Source organism: Scophthalmus maximus, chromosome 15 (assembly GCF_022379125.1).
Source record: "Scophthalmus maximus strain ysfricsl-2021 chromosome 15, ASM2237912v1, whole genome shotgun sequence".
Taxonomy (NCBI): Eukaryota; Metazoa; Chordata; class Actinopteri; order Pleuronectiformes; family Scophthalmidae; genus Scophthalmus; species Scophthalmus maximus.
In genome coordinates, this window is record NC_061529.1 from 12,308,845 (window position 1) to 12,333,476 (window position 24,632).

Here is a 24,632-nt window from a genome sequence, read left to right on the forward strand (position 1 = left end):
ATCCATCCATTCATCTGGCCGTTCATTTGACAGAGCTCCAACGCGAGGTGACGCTCATTTGACTGGACCTTCTCCAGAGAGGGAGAGAGAGAGAGAGAGAGAGAGACCAGAGTGGGCTGGAAGCTTCCACGAGCCGGAAGAACACAACCAGCGAGGAGGTGAGCGACATGCACGCAGTTGGCAACATACTCAGGTCGACCGCGTTCAATGCGTTCAATTTAATGCTCTAATACGTTTTTGGTTTTTGTTGCAAAACGCAAACAAAGTGATTGCACCACGTCCTGCAGAGGCGCTAAACAGCAGTGACTTGGCTCTTAGTTGTCACACAGTTGACACCCAACATACAGCAAATGTTTGCAGTCGGAGACGGCTACAGCAGATCAGTTCAAACGTTGAGTACGTGTAACAACTCATGCGATAGTTCAATGCGTCTGTAAAGACTGTAACCACCACACTCGTGTTGCGTTAGCTGGCTGATCAGGAGGGCTGCTCAGAGTCCTCGAGGTGTCGCTGTCGAGCTGCTGGACGGTAATGCACGTGTAATACTGACACTCACACTACATTCACTCAAGAACTGCGTTTCAACACAAAGTTGAGCTACTTGAGTATTTTATTCCATGCTACTTTATACTACGGGAAGTGAAATACTGTATTTTTTATCTGTTACTCCACCTAATTTACTTGGCAGCTGCTTTGTCTAGTTACTTGACACATTTTTTACCTGCAAAAGTTAATGTCCATCTTATAAAAAAATGATGCATATTTTTATGATCAGACTACTCGGTACTCAATAATTGAATGTCACATGCACACCATGCAATAATACTAGTAATGATATATAATAATAGGAACAAATAACAATGCTTCCTTCTATAAAAAACATTATGTAGCGACTGATAACATTGCAGTCCTGGTTACATTAACAGGCGCTCATTGCCACTAAAGGCATCAAGGCAACAGAGTGAAGGATGGCGAAGCCAGATGCGGCTGAAGACTCATACAGGAATGCACAACACAACGCTCCTTGACATAAATGGGTCACGACAAGACACAACTTATTTAACAAATGCACACACAAACAGTGGATATGGAGAAATGGAACAGGGTTGAAAATCACTTAACAGGCCGCTAAATAACTGAAGCAGCATCTGAATGACAGGATACTTACATCAACATTATTCATCAGAAAGTGTGTGTGTATAATTGGTTGGGAAATTACCATTTGTCAATCTATAATGTCTTATAAAAAAAAAATTAGTACAGCGGATAAATTAGATTTTAAGCTATGACTGAAGGTCAAGTCAACCCTTGAATTGCTTCCATGCTGCTGACTGTTGCACAAATATGAATTTTCAGTGTTCAACAGGATAGCTTGTTGCTATGACAGTAATAACCGCTTGTTCGGACCTGCAGGGTCAGTGAGTAAAGTTTCTCTGTTACAGGAGTTTCTCTGTTACAGGGGATGGAGGTAGACTGTCAGCCCGAGGAGTCCATCGCCTCTTCATTTGACGACGACTGTGTCCAGCTTGGTGACGTCAAGGACATGAGATTGGAGGCAGAAGCGGTGGTCATTGACGTACTCTTTGCTGTCACTGAAATGCACGTGTCGCAAAGTCTCAACAGTGCGTTGGACATGGCCCACATAAATGTGGAAACAAGAGAGGGAAATCGGTATTGTCTGGAGCTCACAGAGGCAGGACTGAGGGTGAGACAATGATTCCGTGATTTATTACTCTTTTTAAGATCCCAAACCATGCAAAGTTTCGCAGTAAACCACTAATTTCCATGATTTCCACCCAAACAGGTGGTGGGCTATGCTTTCGATCAAGTGGACGAGGATTTGAGCAACCAGTATCATGAGACTGTTTACTCGCTTCTGGACACACTGAGCCCAGGTTACAGAGAAGCCTTTGGGAACGCTTTGCTGAAGCGGTTGGAGAGACTCAAGCAAAACGGTCGATAAAAAAAGAAAGAAAAGGGTGGAGCGAAATATGCTGCTTGAGTTGTACAAGTGACACCGGGATTGATAATGTGGGTGTATAAGTCTGGTCAAATATTATAGCCTATAATGTGACATCCACCTGCCTAGCAACCGCTATTATACGTGGTACCCTGCCTTATCAACTTTGCTCTGTTCTGATTTTCATACCATTGAATGACTCCATGTTTGATACTTCAGTGACTGCTCGGGATTGTTTGTACGGTTGCAACATTGTGTTGTTGACTCAAACTGTGGAATGAGCTTCCAGCTTCCACGTGTTACAGGTTTGTAACTAACACATTAAGGATTCTGCACCGTTTGTACTGTGATCGGAGAAAGCAGCAGCAAGTTGTCCTGGTAGAAGTCCCCGCCCCCACCGCCCTGCTTGCACTAAAGCAGTGACCTGATGACAGCTCTTTGCTCAAATATACTCACAAGTTCACATTCAGCAGGTGACCCCATGAAAGACCCAAAGCTGTATTCTTTGTGTAGCTCATATTGCCTTAATGATTGACTTTTGGTAGGAAAAGTACAAAATGAACCCATTATGTTTTTGATTGTGCCGAAGGAGATTATGGCATTTTTTCTCGGGCTGTCAATTCACATGGATATCTAGGTCAGAAACACAAAACTTATTTGAAAGCTATGATTAACTGAAACCAATCAAATATTAAGTTTTCCTCCATTCTGCAAGTGCATTACATCTCAAGCTTTCATTCCAAACTGATGCTGTTAAAGTAAAGGAGCCATCCTTGTGGAGATTACAAGTACTATCTTTTTTTCTCGACTCAAAACATCTTATTTTCGCCACAATGCAAATCATTAGCTTCTATTTGGTAAGGACGTCTGGAGTTTGCCTTTAGTTGATGTTGGTTTATTGTACATGTGACCTGGTTATGATCCCACCTCAGTCTTATGAAATCTACTCTAAGTAAACACATTCTATTTGCATTCATGCTGTTATTCCTTGCTGCTGGCCTTTGCTAAAGACAAATAAAAATCTCAGAAATATGTCAAGTGTATATTTTTATGTCTTCTTTATCTGAAGAGATCTGGCAACAGCTCCAACCATCTCACTGCTACTCAGTCACCAGCTTCTGAAGGTCATTGAAAATCATAATTGAAATGTAGGTATATTGATGAGTGATTGGACATGTAGAGAAAGCTAAAAACTGTTGTAATGCTTCTTTAATAATTATATTTTCTTAATCATTTATTCAGGTCAGATCCAAACAATGCAACATGGGTAAGCATTAGATTTCTTTATTAGAATTTACTTTTCATATGGTAGCCCTAGGTCAAGAAATATTACAGTTAATAATAAAGTTATAGTAAGGAAAAATTACAGTGTGTATCTTTTCTGACTACACAGCAGCCAGGAAGACAAGACTTTTGCATCAAAGTGGAATGTAGTTAAGCTGGGGTCATTGACAAATATTAGCCCCGGTCTGTCACATTCACAATTCTTAAAAATCAACTGTTCGTTAGATCAGAGCAATAACCTCTTTTGTTTTTAGCAGGATTTTAAGATGTGTGAGCATCAATGTCTTGCAAAATAGTGAAGGAAATGCATCTTAAAATCAATTTGAAGAATGAATAAAATGTGATCTTTCTAGGTTTTTACTCAAAGCTGAATCCCTTTTAAAAATATACATTTGTTTGAGGTATTGCTGCTGGTTTAGCTCACAATCTGAACTGGGAACTTAATGCAGAACAAGTCTTGTTTGTTGTCATCTCTCAGTTCCCACTCCACGACCAGCTTTATCTACAAAAAGCACAAAAGGAGAAGTCGCCGGTGAACAAAGGTGTGCATTGCTTCTCTAACATTTAAGAAACGAAAAAGTCAAGAAGAAGTGAGACAGAAAATGAAGGACATCTAGTTTAACCCAACACCTGGGGAGGACAGAATTAGGGCGATCAAACATCCCATCCAAGTAATAAGACATTAAGATATTTTCTCATGTACCATTGGACACTTCATTACATTCAATTGTGATTAACATACAGGTACTGGAATACAAGACACGTGCCTTATTTTTGACTTGATTTGACTTAATTCCCAGCTGACTAGATCACAAATGGCTCAGATTTCCAGTAGCAGCATCTAACAGCGCATGTGTTCTTACCCCAATGTATGAACATGTAAAATATAACATTACTCACATGGGCCAATTTTGGTATTAATGTGGATAAACTACAACAACTTTTTGCTAGTAATAATTGCATACTTTTCCATCACAGAACTTTCAAATGCTATGCATATTACACCAGTGGTGTTGAATTATATAAAATCCACTTTGCTTAATATCTTGACAATTAAAATATTATCTTCATTATTTTAAACCTTAAGATAGATTTCTTTGTCACATCAACACTTGCAAATACCAAGCAGCTAGATCTAGTTTCTACCAGAGGCAGAAATTTGAAATCAGTGAGCAGACTCTTCAGAAAATAAAAAGACTGTTGCCAATGTCACATGTCGTACTTACAGCAGGATATTCTGTCTTCACAGGTAGAGCGGTCACATAGTGATAATACTGCTGCTTCTGGATGGGACACTGGATTCCAGACTTGCAGCCGTCTTCCATGGGAATGGGGAAAGGGATGGGAACTCCAGCAATAACACCATGAACCACTGCTGTGCTGGTTTGGCTCTCCACAGCTACCACACAAAATATGACATCATCAGACAGAAGGTTAGAGAAAAAACAACAACGCATATGCATTTATGTGACTCTTGAGACATACATTTTTTTTTTTAAAAAAGAAAGCCGTCCACTCACCACTGTGGAATGTCACATTGACACCGTAGGACTGTCCTTTGTGAAGCTGGCATGGCTGACTGGCACAGGGGTTAATGTCCACCATGGCCACTTTGCCAGAAGGGGAGCCTGAAGAAAAACCCAAAAAAGCCTTTAATAAAGAAAATAATAAAAATAAATGCTTATACAGCTGCCTTCATTTGTAAATGAGCTCCTTTTTGTAGAACAGTAAATCCAACTGGGTGCTTCATGCTTGGATTACATTTACTAAAAAAAAAAATAAAGATTAAAGATAAGCAAGTCGATTACAAAAGATCACCATTCCAGGTCAGTGCATGTTAGAAAAAAAGTGTGACTGTTACAGTCAAATTCTTCCAACACCTTTAATCGTATAAAATACAGAAACATTTCCTCCTTTTAAGAATCACGGTGGCCACTGTGTTCAAGGGAACCTTCCCCAGATCTGCACTGCAACATAATCCCGTCTGAGCTCTGCAGGCCGTTCCTTGGACATCATGATTTGTTTGCTGCTCCGATGTGAACTTTCAGCCACAAGATGCTTCAGACAAATCTTTGATTTTAACAAAAAAAAAACTATGTTTGGACTCAGTGAAACGTTGTTATTTCAGCATGAACTCTATTGGTCATGTTTTTTTAAGCATACAAGAAACTTGACTCCAGTTATACCTTCACAGGGTGCGAAAAAACAAAATCAACAAAGATTAATTTGATTAGATTTAATCAGATAGGACTGTGTGAAGTTAACTATTGTGCGGTACAAGTGTGTTATCTAAAGTAATCTCAAAGTATTGTGTGAGAGCATTTGTTTTTGGTATAGTAGAATAAAAGTGACTTCATGACTATTTGACCCCATCCCACTCAAAAAAACTACTAATTTTGCCTGTATGGTTTAATTCGACAGAAAGTTAAACACAAGGACATGAGGAGTATAATTTGGCTGTTTAATTTCCTCTGTGAATATGAAGGACAATCTGCAATTCAAAATAAAATGACAGGAAGGTGTGGATGCATGTAAAAAAATCTAATGATTTCCAGGAATGTGGCAATATCTGTTCCTGTAGGTGCGAGGTGTGCAAATGAGTGATAAAACAATTAGTGGATCACTCAGTTGAGTGGACAAAGAAAAGTCAAATTGCCTCAGTTAAGGCCATTTTGGAAAATTAATATTATATTTATAGAAGATTATATTTAGATGTTATTTCGAACAAAAGCAGGGCACATGAAGGAAATACCACAGCTTGTGAGGCACAATTCCCCGTCACAATCGTCGGTTAACATAAAAAGAGAAGCAGTAAACGAGCTCATGATCAGGTGGAACTCACCGCAGTCAATGAACTTCACTGGCACCGCGCAGGTGAATCCCATCACGCAGAGTAACACGACGAGACCAGCCCGGACATCCATGTTTCTCTCTTTGTGTGTGGTTCTAAAAATAAAAAAGGGGTAACTGGGTCATGACGCATCGGAAAACGATGAGTAAACATCCGCAGTCAGCAGAAGGTATTAAATCATATGACTTGTTGTTTGTATGCCCAGATGTCCCCACTTGAAGGGGCTGCAGTGTTTAACACGAGGAACAGGCTACCTGGCAAAATAATATGGAGACCGAACACAATGAGGCGTCAAATTGATATAGTACAAGGAAGAACACGACAATCCGGAAGAACAAACTGTACCTTTGATGAGCGTCAGTCGGCGTCTGAAGTAGAACTGCTCGCAACTTACCACTTTTTATTTCGCTGTATCACGAGCTCGTTGCAACGCCCATTTACAAGTACGCGATGTTTTTGACGCCCGAAATTTTGCCTGTCAGGAAACATGTCGACGTGTAGCCCCTGTCTACGGCGCTGCAATTGTCAGATAAAAACGCCCCTCGTCAAGTTGAAACCAAGTTTATGTTAACGTTAACACAATGTACGTATTCGATTGGTGAAACCTGTTGTGGGGAAACATACAGCCTGAGAGACTGTTCCTTAAAGGCAAAACCAAGGTTTTTAAGTCTCCAAATTCAGTTGACGGTCAAATCCAGTCAACGCTTCGTGTCTTATGATGGGCAGGTAAACTGACGAATCAAGTGGCCGTATTTCACTATATTTGCGTATCTATTGCCACAGGCAACCTTTTAGCCAATAAGACTACGATACATTTCCTCGTCACGTGAAGGGGGTGGGACTCAGCAACATTTGTTATGGAAGATGTCACTCGTGAGAGCAGCTTTGATAACTGCGTCAAAGTCAAAAATGTTGAGCTTCGCTAGGTAACGTTCATTTGTTGTATATCTTACAGACCATTAGGGATGTTACTTGTCAACATCTTAACATGTAAACAATGTATTTAGGGGGGGAATAACTTGAATGTTTCCCCCGATAGTTAGCAAGCTAGCATTTAACGCTAGCACCAAGGACCAGTGACGTCACAAGTCCAATTTTGCTCTTCGACAATCCGATCCTAACGCAATGTCCATGATTGATGTTCATGATTTTACAGGTCGTCTTCTCTGCTGAACGGCCTCCGTGTGAGCCAGCAGTTACACCGGCTTCCTCAACACCCCACGGCGGGGATCCAGCGCCTCTTCAGCAGCGCCTCGGCCCAGGAGAAGCCAGTGGTGTCGGGTCCATCTGAAGATAAACTACACCTTACAGAGTCATGCGTTAAGGTCAGCACTCAACCACGATGAAGCATCATCCTACTCTTTGGGGATGTGGGTGGGTTTTTGCAAAAGGGTTCACTTCAACAGTGACTGAGACAGTGTTTGACATAACCTTAGATTAAAGTCTAATTGAATAGTATACAGAGAGTATCATGTAAACATGTGTGTCATAGTTACAGCTGAAATATTTGCCTGTGATCAAATCATACACCCCCTCACACAGTCACTATACTCACTTTATCAGCGTGTTCACATATTCATACTGTATGTTATGAAGGTCTGAAGTCAAGCGGTGCAGGATTGGCTAGTGTCTTTGTACATGTACCTCATTCATGGCTTTTCAAAAAATGCACAAATGATACCTCTTGCAACAAATGTAAAATATCTTGTCATTACGCTGTTTGCAAACGCCAGTCAAATACAGAGGCCCTATATTTTATTTCAACAATCTAAATTCTCAAACATGAATTAAAAATAATTTCATTTAAATGACAAGTTGGATCTCTTGTTCCTAGTCATACACGTATTAGTTCCCAACACATATTTAGTTATATTGTTTTGACTCCTCAAAGCATTTTATTTATTGCACAATGTGTGGGAGGACAGTACATGATCACTTGCCTCACTGTTGCTTGCATTTGACGTTGCATTATGGGTGACTGCAGTGTGACTGATTGGTTTAAAAATACATCTGTAGATATCTAAAACATAGTTATGGATACCATTGTATGTTAAAATCACTTGCCGTACTGCGTCTTTGTCAATGAATGAGTGAAGCTATGTTGGAAGTTTTTGTGCTCTGCACCTCATTTGTCATGTTCGTGTTAATCCAGAGATTAGGGGAGATCATGGGGAAGGGCGAATACCTGAGAATACACGTGGAGGGAGGAGGCTGCTCCGGCTTCCAGTACAAGTTTTCTGTTGTTAGCGACAGGAGTGAAGATGACAGGTAAACTGACACTAATCTGTCTATCAAGTTTGTTTCCTGAAAGCCACATTGAATCCTGACTAAAAACCAAATTATTTTGTCTGAATGACCCCAGAGTGTTTGAGCAGGGAGGAGTCGGCGTTATCGTGGACCAGGACAGCCTGGAGTTTGTGAAGGGAGCCACGTTGGACTTTGGCCAGGAGCTGATCCGCTCCAGCTTCCAAGTTCTCAAGAATCCTCAAGCTGATCATGGCTGCTCCTGTGGCAGCTCCTTCTCTGTCAAACTATGACCACACCTTCCTGTTTCCTGCATTAATGACTTCATACACAGATTCAGCAACTTCATCAGGTACACATCGGGATGAATCAACACCTCTCTGACACAGTGACGAAAGAGATTTAATCTTAGTGCCATCATATTGGATTTTCCTTAACAGTAGATTTGTACCTAATAATCTTGTAACTCTGGTTATGTTCTGAAATATCTCTGATATTTTGAATTCACAATTCAGTTAGCTAATAATTTCATCAGTAATGAAACTGGTAGATAATATTTCGCTTGCTATTTTTTTTTATGTGAAATGTATTGATCTGAATGAAAGGCAGAGATACTGACTGATCAATCAGATGGTGACAGTCAACAATGCTCGCTGACGACAGAGTTCACAACATTCAACTGTCAAACAAAGGCTCAGTTGAAGTGTTTATGCAGTGCTTAGAGTTCCCTTTGTATGTAAATGATGTATATAGGCCACATTTATGAATATGAATTGATAAGTTATATTTGCTTCAACTCAAATAAAACTGAGTGAATATCAGATATTTTACCTTTGGTCTTTTCTCTTCATGAAGTGAAAACTGGTGTTTGTCCAAAATCATCACCTTTGGGAGGTTGTGTATTTCCTGACAACATCAGAATGACGAAAGAGCAGCAAGGAAATGTTTCTATTTATTGATTATTGATAAAGGGTTAGTTCCAGCACTTTTGGTTTGATTACATGGATTCCTCTGCATTATGAATCATTTATGTTTTCACTTGGGGAACATTTTTCACTCAAAGCTCCAAGTTCAAGGTTGCCTTTTTTATTAAAATGGAATATAAGAAACATCTCACAAAAAATATACAAAAAGAATATCTACAAATGATATTTACACTGGAGTAATGTAAATCAAAATATGCAGCAACTTGTTTGTAGTTAGTCATAATACAATGAGCAAATGTTTTGCACCTTTTCATTTTTTCTCTGATAAAACATTCCATTTGAGCAATATATCTGCTTACACAAAACATTAATTTACTGTTGGGGAAAAAAAGTCACACCGTTCAAATTCGAGAATATGCAACAATAATACATCGTACAGTAGCAGCACACTGAAAAGGGGCCGAAGGAATCGCAACAGTTCATTAACACAGATTAATTTACAACTGTTCCTTTTGTTTTCTGAGGAATTTGGTTTGGACAGATTGTCTTCCAGTAAGCCATGCACACACCAATGAACCAAACACACGAATCTTCACACAAGTATAAACACATTTAATACGTCATGAGGGGAACACTGCCGAGGGGGAGGTCGGAGGTCAACCAGTCAACAACAACACAGCCACGTGAACCATAAATGAACCGTCAGGGTAACACAGTGACCAGGTCAGGTGTACAGTGCATAGTATGCTTTGGCATGCTGACATCCAGAACATAACGGTGGATGTTACATTCAGGAGGAAGGCCACAGGATTTGGAATAACCAGTAAAAAACAGAACAAACAAACGATGATGATCCAAAAAATAAAATACAAAAAGACTCCAAACCCTCATCAGTTGAACACTCAGATTAAGGCTAATTCAGTTTTGCTACATGTTTTTAAAAAATGGCGTTGTCAGTAATAAGTTCGTAGGCCTGCCAAGTGGCATAACTGCCATTTTAGACACAAATTTGTTTATTAAAAAAAACCATCTATCACTGAAATGAAATGCACATACTGTGTTAGAGGATGACTTTTTTTTTTCTCCTCTCAGTGATGATGTGATGCGTCAGAGCAGGGCTGTAAGCCCTCTGCCTGTGTTCACAGTTAGGACTGATGCTATTATGAAAATAAGCCTTGCACATATGCATGCACCGAGTTTTGAGGCAGTGATTAGAATCACCGCTTATCCTCATTTACAAGCTGCCAGGTCTGTCCTTCTCTTCTTTTTTTTCTTGATATGCATCTTTTCTCTGGAGAGCCATGCTGGGAGAAACCTGGACCTTCTGAGCCAGTCTGGTCCAGGTGTGAGCCTCAGTGAGGGGCATGGACACACCTCCACACAAAGAGGCTAGAGGGGACATACAAAGGGAAGGGTGCTTTCTTCAATAAGTAATATTCATCCATTTGTAATTGAAGTTTTCATTTGGATTCCTCAGTCATACCTTCTGTCATCTCCCCCGGCGCTGACAACAAAGCGATCTCCGTTTGTGAAGCGCGTGTTTGTCAGGTGAGCGGAGTGGCCCAGAAAGCGTTTGTGTTTGGCCTGAAACGGATCAAATTCACATCTTTCAAAGCACATTTTGATCAACGATGATCAACAGTTGCATCATTTTGTAGCACAGGCACATTTACAGTGCATTATTAAGTTTCCAGCTGAAAAATGCTATAAAGTCGGTAAAGTCACCTCACAGTTTAAGCAAAAATGATTCCATCAGTATTTGAGCTATTCCTTTTTATATATTTCCGATCTCAGGTGGAAAATTGTGATGATTTTGTCAGAAATAATTTAAGTTAACCATATGAAGACCTTTTATGTGACTGTAGCATTATTTGGATGAGTTTTTGTTTGTAGAAAATTCCTGGTCTCCTGGAGTGTTAGCACTGATGTCACTGTAGCAATGCTAATTGCGACAGCAATTGCTAAGCGTTAGCAGTGCCATTTTTTTAAACCGCCACTGGAGGGCGCTTACATCCGAGTTCCTAACTCCTTCACATAGTGGCTTTAAGATCTCAGCTCAAAAAGGTAGAAAATTCACAATCGTAATGTTCCTGTCACGTATTCACCAGACACGCTGACTTATACTTATACGTGCTAATAAATCAAAACACTTTAAAAATTAAATCAGTTGTAAAAATGTTGTGTAATCATACTTACAAACTTCTCTGGACATGGAAAGTCGAACAGCTTTACCATTCCAAAGTCGTCGCCTGTGACAATGTTAAGGCCCGAGTGGGAAACACAGGCACAGGTGACGTCTGCTTTGTCAGTGTTACGGGACCAGATCCCAACAACCTCGTCCCCGAGGACACTGGACACAGAGCGAGGGAGAAACAACATTTTGGGTTCAGACTATTTTATTACTCTCTTCTTCTCCCACATATGCATTGATTCTGTGCATCAGTCTTGATGTGAGTGTCACCTCGTCCAGGTGGCCCAGGTAATCCTGTCGATGTGGGACTGCTCTGTGACCTGCTTCCCAGACGGCACCTCATACACCAGTCGTTTATAAGCACCGGTGGAGATCTGATTCGACAAGAAATTGGCGGTGAGGGAAAAGAGAAACGGTCCAGTGAACTCTCACCGCAGAACTGACGGGCCGCTGATATTTTTCCAATACATACCTGGACGTAAGTGCTGTCTGCGGAAAAGTCCATCTGCATCACAAAGCTGGGGATGTCCCTGCAGCAGTTGATGCGGTTCAGCTGCGGGCCGAGCGTCAGGTCGTAGAAGTCGACTGCACTCTCGGTGGAGCCGACGGCCAGGTAACGGGAATTTGGACTGAACCTGCAAACGGACACGAGTAGAGTTACACGAGACCTGCTCTCCCTGAGAGTTTCTTTCTGCTTTACAGACTCCGATTTAGTTTCACCAGAGGAATCTGGATTCTTACAATTGTAAATGATTTTGTACTGAATATTGAATGTCTGTACATTTATAATCTAATCAAAGCATAAATGAATAAGCAAACAAACAAATGAATAATTTCATGATTCATATGAACATAACTTGCAACTTCTGTGGAGGATCCACTTAGGGTCATGTGTGTGTGTTTTGATTGGGTTTCACATTGGACTCAACTGGACCAAAATGGAGGCTATTAACTTCCAACATAAATTCAAAATTTCTTGTTTTTGCATCTTTATCTCTCTGTTTCGGTCTTCTATATACACTATGTTGGCATTGCTCAACCCCAAAAAACATTGCTTTTTGAAGTTTGAACTGAAATTTGCACCTGAGAAGTGTAAATGGTAAAAAATAAAGAGCGCTTCATGAAAACTTTTCTTACTAAGCCTCAAGCCTTCACTGAGCCATTGTCCTGATCTACCTGATGTCCTGGATGGGGGAGCGCCGGTCCCTTTTCTTGCCCCAGATTTTGAGTGAGGCAACCAGCAGGATGATGAACTCTCCGTTCTTCATGCCTATGGCCACCATGTCTCCCTCGGGACTGTAGCTTATGGTATGTGCCGGGTGGCCCAGGTTCACCTTATTCAGCATCTTCTGTTTTTTTCCCACAAGGAAATGCAAGATCATCACAGATTGTTATAAACCATTTTCAACTTTCCACCAGACTTCCTGATAAAATGAGAGACATTTTGACATGAGTGGTTGTGGAGAGGTAACGTGGCTGACCTTTTCTGGGATGTCCCACAGGCGAACAGTGCCGTCTTCTGCAGCAGACAGAAATACGTCTCTGGAAGGATGCGTGCCCAAGCCCCAGATAGGTCCGTCCATGTGTCCGTTCACCAAGATGTTGCATGCGGCGTTCTTCTCCCCTACCTCGATGATCTCTGCGTTTCTTGTCCCCACAAGGATTTTACCCTGACACAGCACAGAGGAGGAAAGACAAATGTGTCAAAATACAGATGAAGAGGTTGTAAATGAGAGCGGAGACATTGCCCGAGGTCAGTGTCATCAGTAAAGTACCTTCCCCCTGCACACGGAGCGAACGCAGTCTATGACCTGTCCGGTTTCTAATCGAAAGGCTCTGCAGCGTTTCAGCTCCTGGTCCCAGAGCTTTAGAGCACCCCCCTCCTTTGACCTGTGGATGGAGGAAAACATCTTCTGTTTCACAGACTGGCTGAGAAAAACAGCAGCCTTATGTAATTCATATGCTAAATAACATACAATTTTCTGTACACAGGAATGTGGATGATTTGAAAACAGATATATGTTCTGGTGATCATACGGTCACGTGACGTACAGGTACAGTTCTTTCTCATATATATTTAATCTTATAACTTATTACATTCATTAGGGTAAGTTCACCATCAAGCCAGTATGTGAATAGTGGTGTTTACTGATGTGTGCTCAAGTGTACTAATAAATCCAAACAGCACTTACGGTCTTTCTTTGCCCCCGGTGACAATGAGGCCGTCTCTCAGTGTGGTGTACATGGTGAACACAGGGCCCGTGTGAGCTTTGGCCACTATTCTTACTAGAATGTGTTCCTTCCACACACACACATCCCCACTTATGGTACCTGTAAATGTCAAGTTATTCTGAAAAGAAAACAAATCTGCACTAATCTAGTGGCCTACGAGAGCAGAGCGAGCAGTGCAAGAAACAATCCACAGCACATTCAAGCAGAAGGTTTGGCATCTGACGAGTTTTAAACATTTAGCAGATTCAGATTATGAGGTAAAATGTGATGTGCAGTGAGAACAAGCAACATTTTAAAGTCTTTAGTGTCTTTAGTTGGGATCAATTAGGTGTTTGAAGATATTACAATGGATCACTTACAGCTCCAAATGCTACAGACAGCATGGTCTGCATCCGGGCGTCCTCGATAGTGCTCAGCACTCCTTTCTTGCTGAGCAGCGCTCGACCTGCCAACGTCCAGAAGCGCACGTGTTTGATCCCCACGGACACAAAGTGCGTGTCCGAGTCTGGCCTGAACTCGGCCACGAAGATCCTCTGGGTGTGACCTATCCGGCTGGCCACTTTGGCACCTGAGAAACAGAGCAAAGTGTGCAATGAAAGAGTGACAGCTCAAATTTTTGGAGAGGGTTTTCTACCCCCATTCCCCAAAGTTGAAGCAATGATGATTGTTGTTATTTCATTATTGTTACTTTTTTCTTTAATTATATATATATATATATATTACCTTCCTGCCACTTCCAGATGGTGACAATGTGTTCAGGGTCCAGGCCCACAGACAGAAGGAGTTTTCCTGTGGCACTGAAGCTGACAGAACACACCCCGCCCGAGTGGAAACAACGTAGCACCGATAGCGTTTGTTTGGTCATGGCGTCCCACACATGAATAGATGGAGATGTGGCTGAGGTAAAAGGTGAAGCAAACATTTCGGAATCTAATCATCATTCTGTTGAGTTAATAAAAGTTCACATTTGAACAAAAACTAAATGCAATCTAAAATGCAAACGTAAGAGCTGAGACATATGTATACATAGCTTTTCAATTATTTTTTCTATAATATCATATATCTGAATTTAAAAAGAAGCAAGTTTACATTTGGAAAGATAGGTCTCCAATCGCACGACCACTAGATGGCACTAGACTTAAAGAATACAGTTTCGTTGAATCCATTCTGATTTCATTTGAACAGTAAAAAAACCCAACATATTTTGTCATTTTAAAAGAGGACTAAATGTCCTTACCTGACATGTCACCAGTATCACCTGGAATAAAGGAAAATCAGATTGATTGACAAAGGCAGATAAATTATTTGTTAATTATTTAAACTTTGTCTGTTTCTACTTCTCTGTTTTAACTCCTGTAATGTATTTCTACAGTGTGTGGGAGATTTAAATGAAAAAAATGCAGTATACAATAACAAACCCCACAACTATTAATGTATGCAAGGGGTATGGCTATCAGTCATGTACTGTACAATAATCACCCTGCACATCACACAACACAGGAGACAGGGAAGAAAAACAAGGCGGCTGGTGACACGGGAGGTCGACCTCTCACAAACATACCTACTTGGCCAGTTGCCACCACGTTGGGGAATTTGGGATGTTGATTGATTGTCAGGCACAGAATGTCGTCACTGTGTTCTACATAGAAACTTTGGCAGGCTGTAAGACACACACACACACGCGCACACGCACGCACACACACGCACACACACACACACACACACACACACACACACACACACACACACACACACACACACAGATCACTGACGGGAACACATAATCACATTTAAGTGCCATTTCATTTGTAGGGAAAAGAGGCAATGACAAGGACCTTTGCTCAAACTACTGAAAATGAATGGACATAAATTTGCGGAGCAAATGTAGCACAGTATATGTTTTTTAGTTTTCATGAAGCACTAATAGAAACCCTATTCTCACGTCCCCTTCTGTTTACTCACAGGTCGTCAAGTTGAGCACGATGCCAATCGAGGCCGTGTGGTAAATGATGTCTGCCCCCTCGTTCAGGTAATGCACATTATTGCGGCAGTCATTGCCACGGTAACCAAATACCAGGTCCAACACCAGGTCCTGCAGGAGAAAGACCGTCAGAAAGTCAGAAAAGTCGACGCCATGACAACTAAGATGTTGCGAGCCAGCTGCGGGCTGATGAAGAGAGCGTCATTATTCGATTACAGAATCATGAGAGTCACCAGAGGAATCGTCTGGACAGAGAGCGAGCACCACACCGTCTACAGCTGCAATAACCACATTAGAGACCACCTCTGTTCTGTTTTCATTAAGTTTATAATCTTTATCACATCTGTTTGTTGGTTGTTTTCGCGGAAAGAAATCCTTCTCACCTCAATTGGTCTCTTCTTCTTTCCCACATTGTTGGTCTGCAGCTTCTCCGGCTGTGGCAGCGCTCTGCTGACAGGAGGCCTGAAACCGACAGCTGGGATAAGAGGGCGGCTGAGGAGCTGCTTATCATACTGACAATGATGATAATAGGAATGATGATGGTGATAATAATGATGATATTACACTGTTTACTACTTAACACTGTTCTATAGAATATTTCACATATTTCACATATTTCATTGTTTTTTTTCCCAAAATCCGGGATTTTTTTCTTAATTAACACAATTTTCAAAGTTGGATAAAATAAAGAAGAAGAAAAAAAAGAACGACAAGTCTTCTTGCAATTCGAGTGTGTAAAGGGTTTGTATTGCCAGCTGAGCTAAGTAAGATGTTTAGTGACATCACAATGGCATAATCACATTTTCTTGCTTTGTATGTTTTTTCAACAAATCTTCAGTCGATACAGTGTTTTTAAAAGATTCAAAGACATTGAATATTGATATTGAATATCAGGATTAGGGGCTGAAAAATATAATTCACTGTTCTGGGTTAATAACAACAAAACAATAACGTATACAAGTCTATTTCATTCATCAAGTCAGCTAGAAAAAAAAACTTTCTCTGACACAAATGTTTGAAAAACTATTACCGTGACCACATTCTTTTACAGTCAAGGAAGTGTGTGCAGGGGGAAACACATACAAGTGTCTTTGACAGGCAAACCAGAACATATTCAATCTACAAATAAAAAGTTCCAGTGGGGAGTAAATATAGACAAACAACAAGTGACTCACCTCGACCCTCTTCATGGCAGCAATAACAAAGAAAAAGCAAGAGTTAGAAAAAAGCTTTCCTGCAGCGTTCACTGCTTCCTGCTGGACACACGTAACACAACACCACAGCCACTGAGGACACAAAATACAGGAGTCAGCACCAATGTGTAGCCATGACAACCAAAATCCATTTCTATGGCAACTGCTGCCCCGAAGATGTCTGGATGCTTGCATCATTGTTTAAAAAAAAAAAAATCAATAATGTCACGAATCAAAAAACTCATTATAACGATGGAGACATTGATAGTGTTTGTAAACAGTGTTCACAACCAGCCAGAGAAACAATAACTCGATTTGAAAATATGTTATCTTACGATGTGTACATTTCCAATGTCCTTCTGGTTCGATGTATGAAGTAAAAAATTGACCCACTTTAATCAACCCATTTCCCTCGAGTCACCGGATATTAACAACACTTCTCGTTTAACCCATTCGGATTTTGTTCTGCTCACTGTAAAAAGTGGACACTAAAGTAAATTAAAATCAAGCTCTACTTTAAGTTTTAGCCCAGTTCGTCCTGCCAGTCACAGCACCAGAACAGCAACTGAATTTAATTAGGGGGAGGAAAAAAATAAATAAAATAAACAATGCTTGAAAGTGAAAGGATACTTCTCAGATGCATTTCCCAGACAACAGGTATTTCTATAAATCTGCAGGAAGGGAACGTTCTTTACTAAACTTGCTGTTTTGAGTCTTGATACTTTTCATTTATTACCACTACTTTTGTCCCCGATGTCAGATATGTGTTTTGCCTGTCCTCTACAACTACACACATTTTTAACTACAACTGCCTGATGCTCTGTCTCCTGTGCAAAAGCAACATACATGAACACAAGAGCTTACCTGACCACCCCTTGTCTTCATGAGGAATTAAAGAATGACGGGAAGAGACAGGAAAGAAGAAAAGCAGAAAAGGCCGAATTATTTCAAAAGGGCAGCGACAGGGCGAGAGTTACACGCAGAAAAAAAGGAAAGATACACCGCCAGTCAAAAGGTTTAGAGCACTCGTTTTTCCAGTTTACCGCTTACATTTGAACCATTTAAGGTTTTTTACTGGACTTTAACTTCCAATAAAAACAGGATATAATGGGGGGGGTGTCTAAACCTTTTGACTGGTAGTGTATGTTGACTGAAGAAGGCAGGACTGGCTGTATCTTGATGCAGAGGCCCTGTTGTTTGTACTATGACTGGCACAAATTCCTGAAAAATTACTCTCTGACTGCTCAAGCGCACCCGCCTGAGCATCTGAAATTCCTCTCCGCAGCTTCATTTGAAATACCTTTCATCCACAGAGGGCTCTTTCAGCTGCAAGTGGGGTTTCACACCGGTCATGGGTCGCATGTTGGCGGATAAGGCCTTGATGGTGTAGGTGATCTCGTTCTCTCTCGTCACATCACTGTCGTAACCTGACGAAAGGGAACAATACAGATTTAGCTCGAGCAGCAGAGAGCCTTGCCAAGTTACAATCGCAAAAGAAAGTCGTCTCTCACCGCCGTCATCCTCGCTCTCGATGTCCGACTCCTCGCTGTCACACTGTTTGTATTCCCGGTGGCCCTCGGGCTCGTGGGCCCAGATCATGAGGCACGTGTCACCTCCGCCTACTGTCACCAAGAGGCCGTCGTCATGGGTCCATCGCACGTTGGTAACGTGTGCGCTGTGGGCCACATAGCGCTTGAACTTTGCGTACTTCCCCTGTGGCAGAGGAACAACATTTATGTAACACAGGAATTAACATAACATTTGCATAAACCTTAAACCTGAGGCCTTGAGTCATGAGATGCTCAAATCAGAAATGTGGACTGTGTCTTATACCTTGACAGGGTATCTGAAGAGCTTGACGTATCCCAAATCGTCTCCTGTTGCCAGCACCTTCCGGTCGTTACTAAGGCAGGCGGCAGTCACCTCAGTGACCTCGCTGATCACAGGCCAGATACCCTCAATAGATGTTCCCAGGACACACGTCCATGTGCTCCAGTCAATCTTCTCCACCTGAGCCAAGTAGGTAAAGATGTGTTTAATGTATATAGCAAATAACATGGTGTTTCACAAGAAAAGTAGTAAATATCTTGCATGATGGGCGACAAAACAGAACACTACAATTTCAGAAATGGCTTCAGCATGTGATTGCTAATGGCTAAAATTCATACTGGATTCTGAAATCTACACACAGCTAATGGAGAAGCAAACACTCGACTGCGTTTTATGCTAAGCTAAGCTACCCGGCTGCTGACTCCAGCTTTATATTTAGCATTCAGACATCAAAAAGGTATCATCAATATTCAAATCATTCTCTATGCAAGACAGCAAAAAACACTCCAATGAATAAGCAAAAGGCTTTTCCTTTAACCCAACCCGTACCCAATTTCCCCTGGGGATCAATGAAGTATTTCTCATTCTTTTAAAAAGTTCCAGAGACAACTGCAGGGTCTTATGGATGCCAATTATAAAGAAAGTTTTGGAACATCTTTCTTCTCATAGAGTAAAGGCAGTCTGCTGAGGTGGCCACATAAACTTCCACCGTATTAAAACAACAAACAAAAAAGTCCAATGGTTGCATATATGTCGAAAATAAAATAGAGCAAAGAACAGACTGCTTGTTAAGGTTGTTAGTGACGATCCTTGTGATCGAGTGTAAGAAATGGGAGCGAAAGAGGAAAGTGAATGCATCACGATGACGCGAGACAGAAGAGCAGAGGTAACTGAGGACATTGGAGTTGCCACTGAGCCTCGACTCAGCAGCATCCATTATCTCTGCCTCTTATTTCTTAATGCTCCCCTCCGCCGTGACCCTCGCAAGGTGTCTGAATGTCTCATTGTGTTAAATGGATTCGTAACGCTCTCTCCAACTTCCACCGCCAAAATTAGAATGGCACTCGTGAAAAGTGGGCCGTGTTAATGCCTCACTGCCCTTCCCCGAGCTTTCTTGGATCCCGAGGGGAAAATGTGGGCCAACAGCACCATAACAACGGCTGCTGCTGTGCCTTTCCTCCCCGCTTACCTCTGTAGCCGGAATGGTCTGCTTTTTGCCGCGAGGAGCTTCGAAAAAAAACTGCTCTTTAGCACCTGTGTTGACTTGAAGTAGTTTTCCTGTGAAGAGAAGGAAAGAGCCCAGAGGGCCGTGGTGTTTTTATGAGAGAGAATTTGAATGAATGACTGGCCTTTAATGCATTCATCTCTAAAGATTCCCCGAGAGATGATAGCGCTTAAGGAAGCCTGCTTACCTCTCTTGTCCCAGTCCAGATGGGTAATGTAGTTGAGGCATCCTTTGCAGACTCCAACCCTTTTGCTGCTCATTACATTGTAAATATCCACAAAAGTGTCTCCTGATGCGACCGCGAGGTACTTGCCAGCACCTGAGCCAACCAAAGAGAGAGAAGTTTTAGTCATTTTCACATAAACAACAACCAACAGCGTTTTTTAAATATATTTTTTTTAAAGTGAGCCATGTCAGTCAGTCTGTCAGTTGGCTGGTGGTTTTGGTGGGGCCACCACTTTAATCCAGACCTAAACATTTAAACAACTACTGACATTTTGTGCAGACATTCAAAATACCCAGAGGATGAATCCTATCGACTGTGGTGATCCTCTGACTTTTCCGCTAGTGCAAGCAGCAGGTCAAATGTTTCACTTATCCTGTAAAATGTCTCACCGTCTACTAACGCGACGGCCACAAGTTTGTGTGTTGTTAACTATTACCCGAAATTCTTTCCAAAGGATTTTGCTGATCCCCTATTATAAACAACATCATGTTAGCGCTGATATTGAGTTCAGCCTAAATATGGAAACTTAATGGCATGAAAAACAAAGAACATATTTGAGAAATTTCAATCGAGAGTAGCTCCCACTCCAAGCTTCATTTTTTAGTACTCAACAACTACACTCCTTTTTTCCCCGGCTCTCCTTTTCCACTGTTTTGCCAAAGATTTTTTTTATTTTTTTTGTAAAATAAGGAATTTAAACAGTGTCTTTTTCAGTATTTTAACCACATTGAGACCAAGGTCCTGCTTAGCACTACGCTACCCTATACAGTGATTTCATGTCTAAGATGTAGGCTGTCAGGGATTCACGGGTGTTGGGTTGAGAAACCGGTCCCTTGCATTGTGTCCAGGCGAAACAGAGTTAAGTTTCGTGCCCTCACTTTGTCCGCCCCCACTGTTTCTCATTCCCCTCTTGCTGTCTTTCCGTCTGGCCTGATTCGAGAAAGCCTCTAATTTGGGTCAGGCCTGCAGCAATATCTCAGTAACAGTGGGGGAAACATGTACACCTGCTGAACAGCATCCTACATGAACTCTGATGCTTTAAAGGGGACAGTGGCACAGAGGCCTATTTGTGTCTCAGGACTGGGTTTTGTGCTGGTTAAGAAATGCAGAGTTGAAGTTGCAGACCTGGAGAGAATCTGATATCAGATATGAGGTCTTTGCGGTGATGGAAGGACACCAGGTCCTCCAGGGTGTCTGCGTTCACGATGAGGAAACTTCCGTCGTTGAGGCCCACCGCCAAGGCTTTGCCATCGGGGGAGAAGCAGCAGCAACGGCCGCCTGCGCGGAACAAGGTGTTTGTTAAAGCCCTGGTACCAGTGCACTTCCAGTCCTGCAGACTTTTGATAACAGATGAAGAAAATATGCTCATATGTTAGCGTTGGAGCTCTGACTCACCTTTCCTGAGTTTGCGCACAGCCAGCATGCAGTGACTGGGTGAGAGGTCCCATATGCGCAGGGTTTTGTCATCGCTGACGGTGGCACAGAGAGGGAGATGGGGATGAGTGGCCAGGCCCCACACTTCACCCTCCATGTGACCCTGCAGGCACGAACAACAGCACAGATGTTCAATTTATAGCAGGACAACTCATTCTTAGTTGGAAAAGGGGTGGGGGGGAAGACAACATAGATGAAATAGGTATTGTGGAATTAATTTTTTTCTAAAAATATTTTTTTTTCTTTCTTCTAAATTTTGTTTTATTAGTTAAATAACACTGTAGAGTTAGTCTCTTAAGATCATAAGAAATCTAACTTTGTTAGTAATAATGGCTGCTAATTTATTTATTCAGTTAAGGTACCAAGTGTCACAGTCCACTCTAATTCTTTCTTTTGTCTTCTTACCTGTTTATCTACTACTAAATATATATATATAGCAACATTATATTTTTCCACCTTTCTGATACACCTTTCAGTCCAGCTAATTACAGCCTGATGAAGCAAGTCTAAACATATCTGCCCCATTCTGGAGCATAGTTTTTGTCTTCAGTCCTCCTGTGTACAAGTATTCTTACATGACAAGCTGCTGAATGGATTTTCCAGAGGATACCTACATAGTGAGCCTGTAACCTACTGTATATAACAGATGAAATTAGGACAACATTTGGATCTCGTCTCTCATTAACTGATCAGGTCCATCAGACTGTGCTTGTATATTTGAAAGCGTTTGAAAAGGCCAATCAATCTTTTGCTCTGTCCTAATATGATCGGGCAGCCTGTGAGACACTGCAGGACCACTCAGCTAAGTATTTCATCACTGTTTATAGCCATCACCTTGGTGATTATGTCTTTCCTAAAAAGTCACACTACAGGGCTACTGTATGCTGTAGGTTTGTAAATTTTCACCTACAGTCTGCAACTATATGATCTGATGTAAGAAATTCAAATTCTATTGCTATATTTAGTGATGAGATTTAGTTTATGAGTGCCCCTGAACGCACCATTAAAGCAGAAGTCACATAACCGTACTGAAAACAAAATTAGGCAGGGACACAAAACAAGTCAGAGAAGGTGTTCACTGCGACCCCAGGCAGACTTTCTCTGCATCTTCGGCTTTTCAAATCTTTTCAAACAGTCAACCCCCACTAAGGCTGTCACCTTACAGACTCCTAGGACATCACAATGTAGAAAAAAGCTGTCTTCCCCATGACTACCCTGTCTGACACAGTGAAGCACATGTTGAATTGGATGTACTGTATGATATTGCGGTAGAGTTCATTCTATCTTTATCTCACCTGGACCAGCAGAGTGATGGGGCCACTCTTGTCCACCTCCAGGATCTCGCCGTTCTTGGTCCCCACCAGGATGTGGCCGTGGCCTAGAGATATGGCACGTATGGAGGGGTTGTCTTCCAACAGCAACCCTGTCAAGTCGGTGAATTATAGCGTGAAGTCAGAGACGCGGGAGGCAATCTTCAATCCAGCTAAAAGCATTGGATGTTTAAATGGATTTGCATTGCATGGTTGGATTACATCTACGGAGCCATGGAAGCTGACTCAAGGACAAAGAAGGGCCACTGGGAACACGATGACCTTTTTACCTTTAGAGCCTGGAGCCAGAACTGCTCTCTTGATGGCGTAGGTCTTGAGGCATCTCTCGAACGTGTCGTCCCACAGAGCTACTATCCCGTCCTTTCCCCCAGTCACGAAGCCCTACAGGGACATTATTGACACTTTAAAGTCACAATGATCCCTTCAGATTGAATTATTCACTAAAAAGACTTGTGTACAATCAACTGTGACAGGACAAGTTAAACAAAAAAGGGTTGCTAGGTAGAATAATATACTTTGGATGCGACACAGAATCACTAGAGAATAAAAAGGATAGATAGAATATTAGCATCTGTCACACTGATATTAATTTCTCACAAACAAGGCCTTAACATTTAAATTCAAATTGATAATAATTGTATTTTTTACCCCCTGTGATCGCACATGACTGCTAAAACCTTCGGCTAGATGCTCATGACATATTTACAGCTAAAAAGTGATTGAAATAAGGATTGAAATGAAAGACGTTCATACTGGTCAGTGAAAGAACCCCTCCCCTCCCCACTCGGTGGGGTTTGTGACATACCTTTTCCAGAGCGTGCATGCTGAAGACGGGGCCGTCGTGAGCTTTGACAGTCTTCATCAGGAACATGTCCCTCCAGATGCAAATGTCCCCTGTGCATGTGCCTGAAAACACCATCTCCTCCGACCAGCCGTACACGGCACACATCATCGTCTCCGTCTTCCCCATGTTCCCCTTGCGCCCAATTAGGCCCCCGCCTGACAGAGAGGCAGAAAAGAAAGATGTGTCACAGCCGAGCCAGGTTCCTGCATGTAAGAGGCACGCGTTGCCAAAACAACAGGGGTCTTACCGGCTTTATGCCAAAACTTCATATGTTTCACACCGGCTGTGATGAGCTTGTCAGGCAGGTAGGGGTTTATCTTGACCACGAAAATCTTGTCCTTGCTTCCCCTGAAAAACAAGTTGCGCACCACAAAATATGAATGTACAAAAACATTAGATTTGTCCCTTTTTTGATGCACCCATACACTTTTTTTTACGCTGTGGCTGGTCGCGTCTGATGCAATGGACCGTGTCTGACACCTAACTTCTCTAATTGTTGCCCTTTGTGCTGCTGCATTAGTCTCAGTGAAGCCAAAGAAACATCACACCCCCTCTCCTCCCCATTTCTTTCCGTTTCCTAGCTAAGTCCTTCTTCATTACAGCTGCCACCTCTCCATATTCTGACCCTACGCCTTCTCTCCGTCTCCCCTTCTCACACCCACTCCTCTCCCAGCTGAAGCTGAGACATCGGCAGTGAATGAGCCAGGTTCTGTCAGGCCCCATTTCCCTCTGCTCGCCTCACTGCACTGCCCACCAGGGTCTGCGATGGAGATCAGTGCAGCTGTCCCTGAGCTACAGTGAGAGTCTGGCACACAACACACAGGAGAGCAACTCGCGATGTACTGTTCCAAACTAGCCAGAGGGGAATTTCAGTGGAGTA

At 41.9% G+C, this 24,632-nt stretch overlaps 4 protein-coding genes across 8 annotated transcripts in view; 2 read left to right on the plus strand and 2 right to left on the minus strand.

Moving 5' to 3' along the window:
* The first annotated feature begins 15 nt into the window (after positions 1-15).
* LOC118285671 (gsk3b interacting protein) lies at positions 16-2,992 on the plus strand. Of its 2 annotated transcripts, none has more exons than XM_035609435.2 (3): positions 16-158; positions 1,460-1,705; positions 1,805-2,992. In XM_035609435.2, the coding sequence occupies exons 2-3, from the start codon at positions 1,463-1,465 to the stop codon at positions 1,961-1,963; spliced, it is 402 nt and encodes a 133-aa protein (XP_035465328.1). In that variant the 5' UTR covers positions 16-158; positions 1,460-1,462; the 3' UTR covers positions 1,964-2,992. The 2 variants fall into 2 exon arrangements, with proteins under 2 accessions (XP_035465328.1, XP_035465329.1); XM_035609436.2 differs by having other exon boundaries at positions 27-158; positions 1,443-1,705.
* Positions 2,993-3,228: 236 nt separating this feature from the next.
* Positions 3,229-6,596, minus strand: LOC118285670 (NPC intracellular cholesterol transporter 2). The gene is made up of 5 exons (XM_035609434.2): positions 6,441-6,596; positions 6,087-6,190; positions 4,765-4,872; positions 4,471-4,643; positions 3,229-3,746 (listed from the first exon to the last, which is right to left on the minus strand). Exons 2-5 carry the CDS (start codon positions 6,166-6,168, stop codon positions 3,660-3,662), a joined length of 450 nt encoding a protein of 149 aa, XP_035465327.1. The 5' UTR covers positions 6,169-6,190; positions 6,441-6,596; the 3' UTR covers positions 3,229-3,659.
* A 264-nt stretch (positions 6,597-6,860) lies between these two features.
* Positions 6,861-9,160, plus strand: isca2 (iron-sulfur cluster assembly 2). Its single transcript, XM_035609433.2, has 4 exons — positions 6,861-7,021; positions 7,252-7,420; positions 8,248-8,363; positions 8,458-9,160. Exons 1-4 carry the CDS (start codon positions 6,960-6,962, stop codon positions 8,630-8,632), a joined length of 522 nt encoding a protein of 173 aa, XP_035465326.1. The 5' UTR covers positions 6,861-6,959; the 3' UTR covers positions 8,633-9,160.
* Positions 9,161-9,272: 112 nt separating this feature from the next.
* The window catches only part of eml5 (EMAP like 5), a 33,771-nt gene continuing 18,411 nt past the window's right edge, over positions 9,273-24,632 (minus strand). For 2 of the 4 annotated variants that reach the window (XM_035611081.2, XM_035611078.2), the window contains 28 exons: positions 24,000-24,100; positions 23,714-23,907; positions 23,178-23,289; positions 22,873-23,000; positions 21,539-21,680; positions 21,269-21,421; positions 20,105-20,236; positions 19,882-19,970; positions 18,696-18,872; positions 18,374-18,575; positions 18,163-18,289; positions 17,727-17,741; positions 16,845-16,853; positions 16,053-16,131; positions 15,651-15,780; positions 15,250-15,348; positions 14,926-14,946; positions 14,412-14,585; positions 14,048-14,256; positions 13,649-13,806; positions 13,232-13,346; positions 12,938-13,126; positions 12,633-12,805; positions 11,929-12,091; positions 11,727-11,830; positions 11,462-11,615; positions 10,749-10,849; positions 9,273-10,654 (listed from right to left, as the gene is read on the minus strand). In XM_035611081.2, the coding sequence (XP_035466974.2) occupies positions 10,618-10,654; positions 10,749-10,849; positions 11,462-11,615; positions 11,727-11,830; positions 11,929-12,091; positions 12,633-12,805; positions 12,938-13,126; positions 13,232-13,346; positions 13,649-13,806; positions 14,048-14,256; positions 14,412-14,585; positions 14,926-14,946; positions 15,250-15,348; positions 15,651-15,780; positions 16,053-16,131; positions 16,845-16,853; positions 17,727-17,741; positions 18,163-18,289; positions 18,374-18,575; positions 18,696-18,872; positions 19,882-19,970; positions 20,105-20,236; positions 21,269-21,421; positions 21,539-21,680; positions 22,873-23,000; positions 23,178-23,289; positions 23,714-23,907; positions 24,000-24,100 (3,487 nt within the window). In that variant the 3' untranslated portion in view covers positions 9,273-10,617. Of the gene's footprint in view, positions 10,655-10,748; positions 10,850-11,461; positions 11,616-11,726; positions 11,831-11,928; positions 12,092-12,632; positions 12,806-12,937; positions 13,127-13,231; positions 13,347-13,648; positions 13,807-14,047; positions 14,257-14,411; positions 14,586-14,925; positions 14,947-15,249; positions 15,349-15,650; positions 15,781-16,052; positions 16,132-16,844; positions 16,854-17,726; positions 17,742-18,162; positions 18,290-18,373; positions 18,576-18,695; positions 18,873-19,881; positions 19,971-20,104; positions 20,237-21,268; positions 21,422-21,538; positions 21,681-22,872; positions 23,001-23,177; positions 23,290-23,713; positions 23,908-23,999; positions 24,101-24,632 lie in introns of those variants that run through there. The other 2 variants (XM_035611080.2, XR_004785411.2) reach the window with 2 other exon arrangements.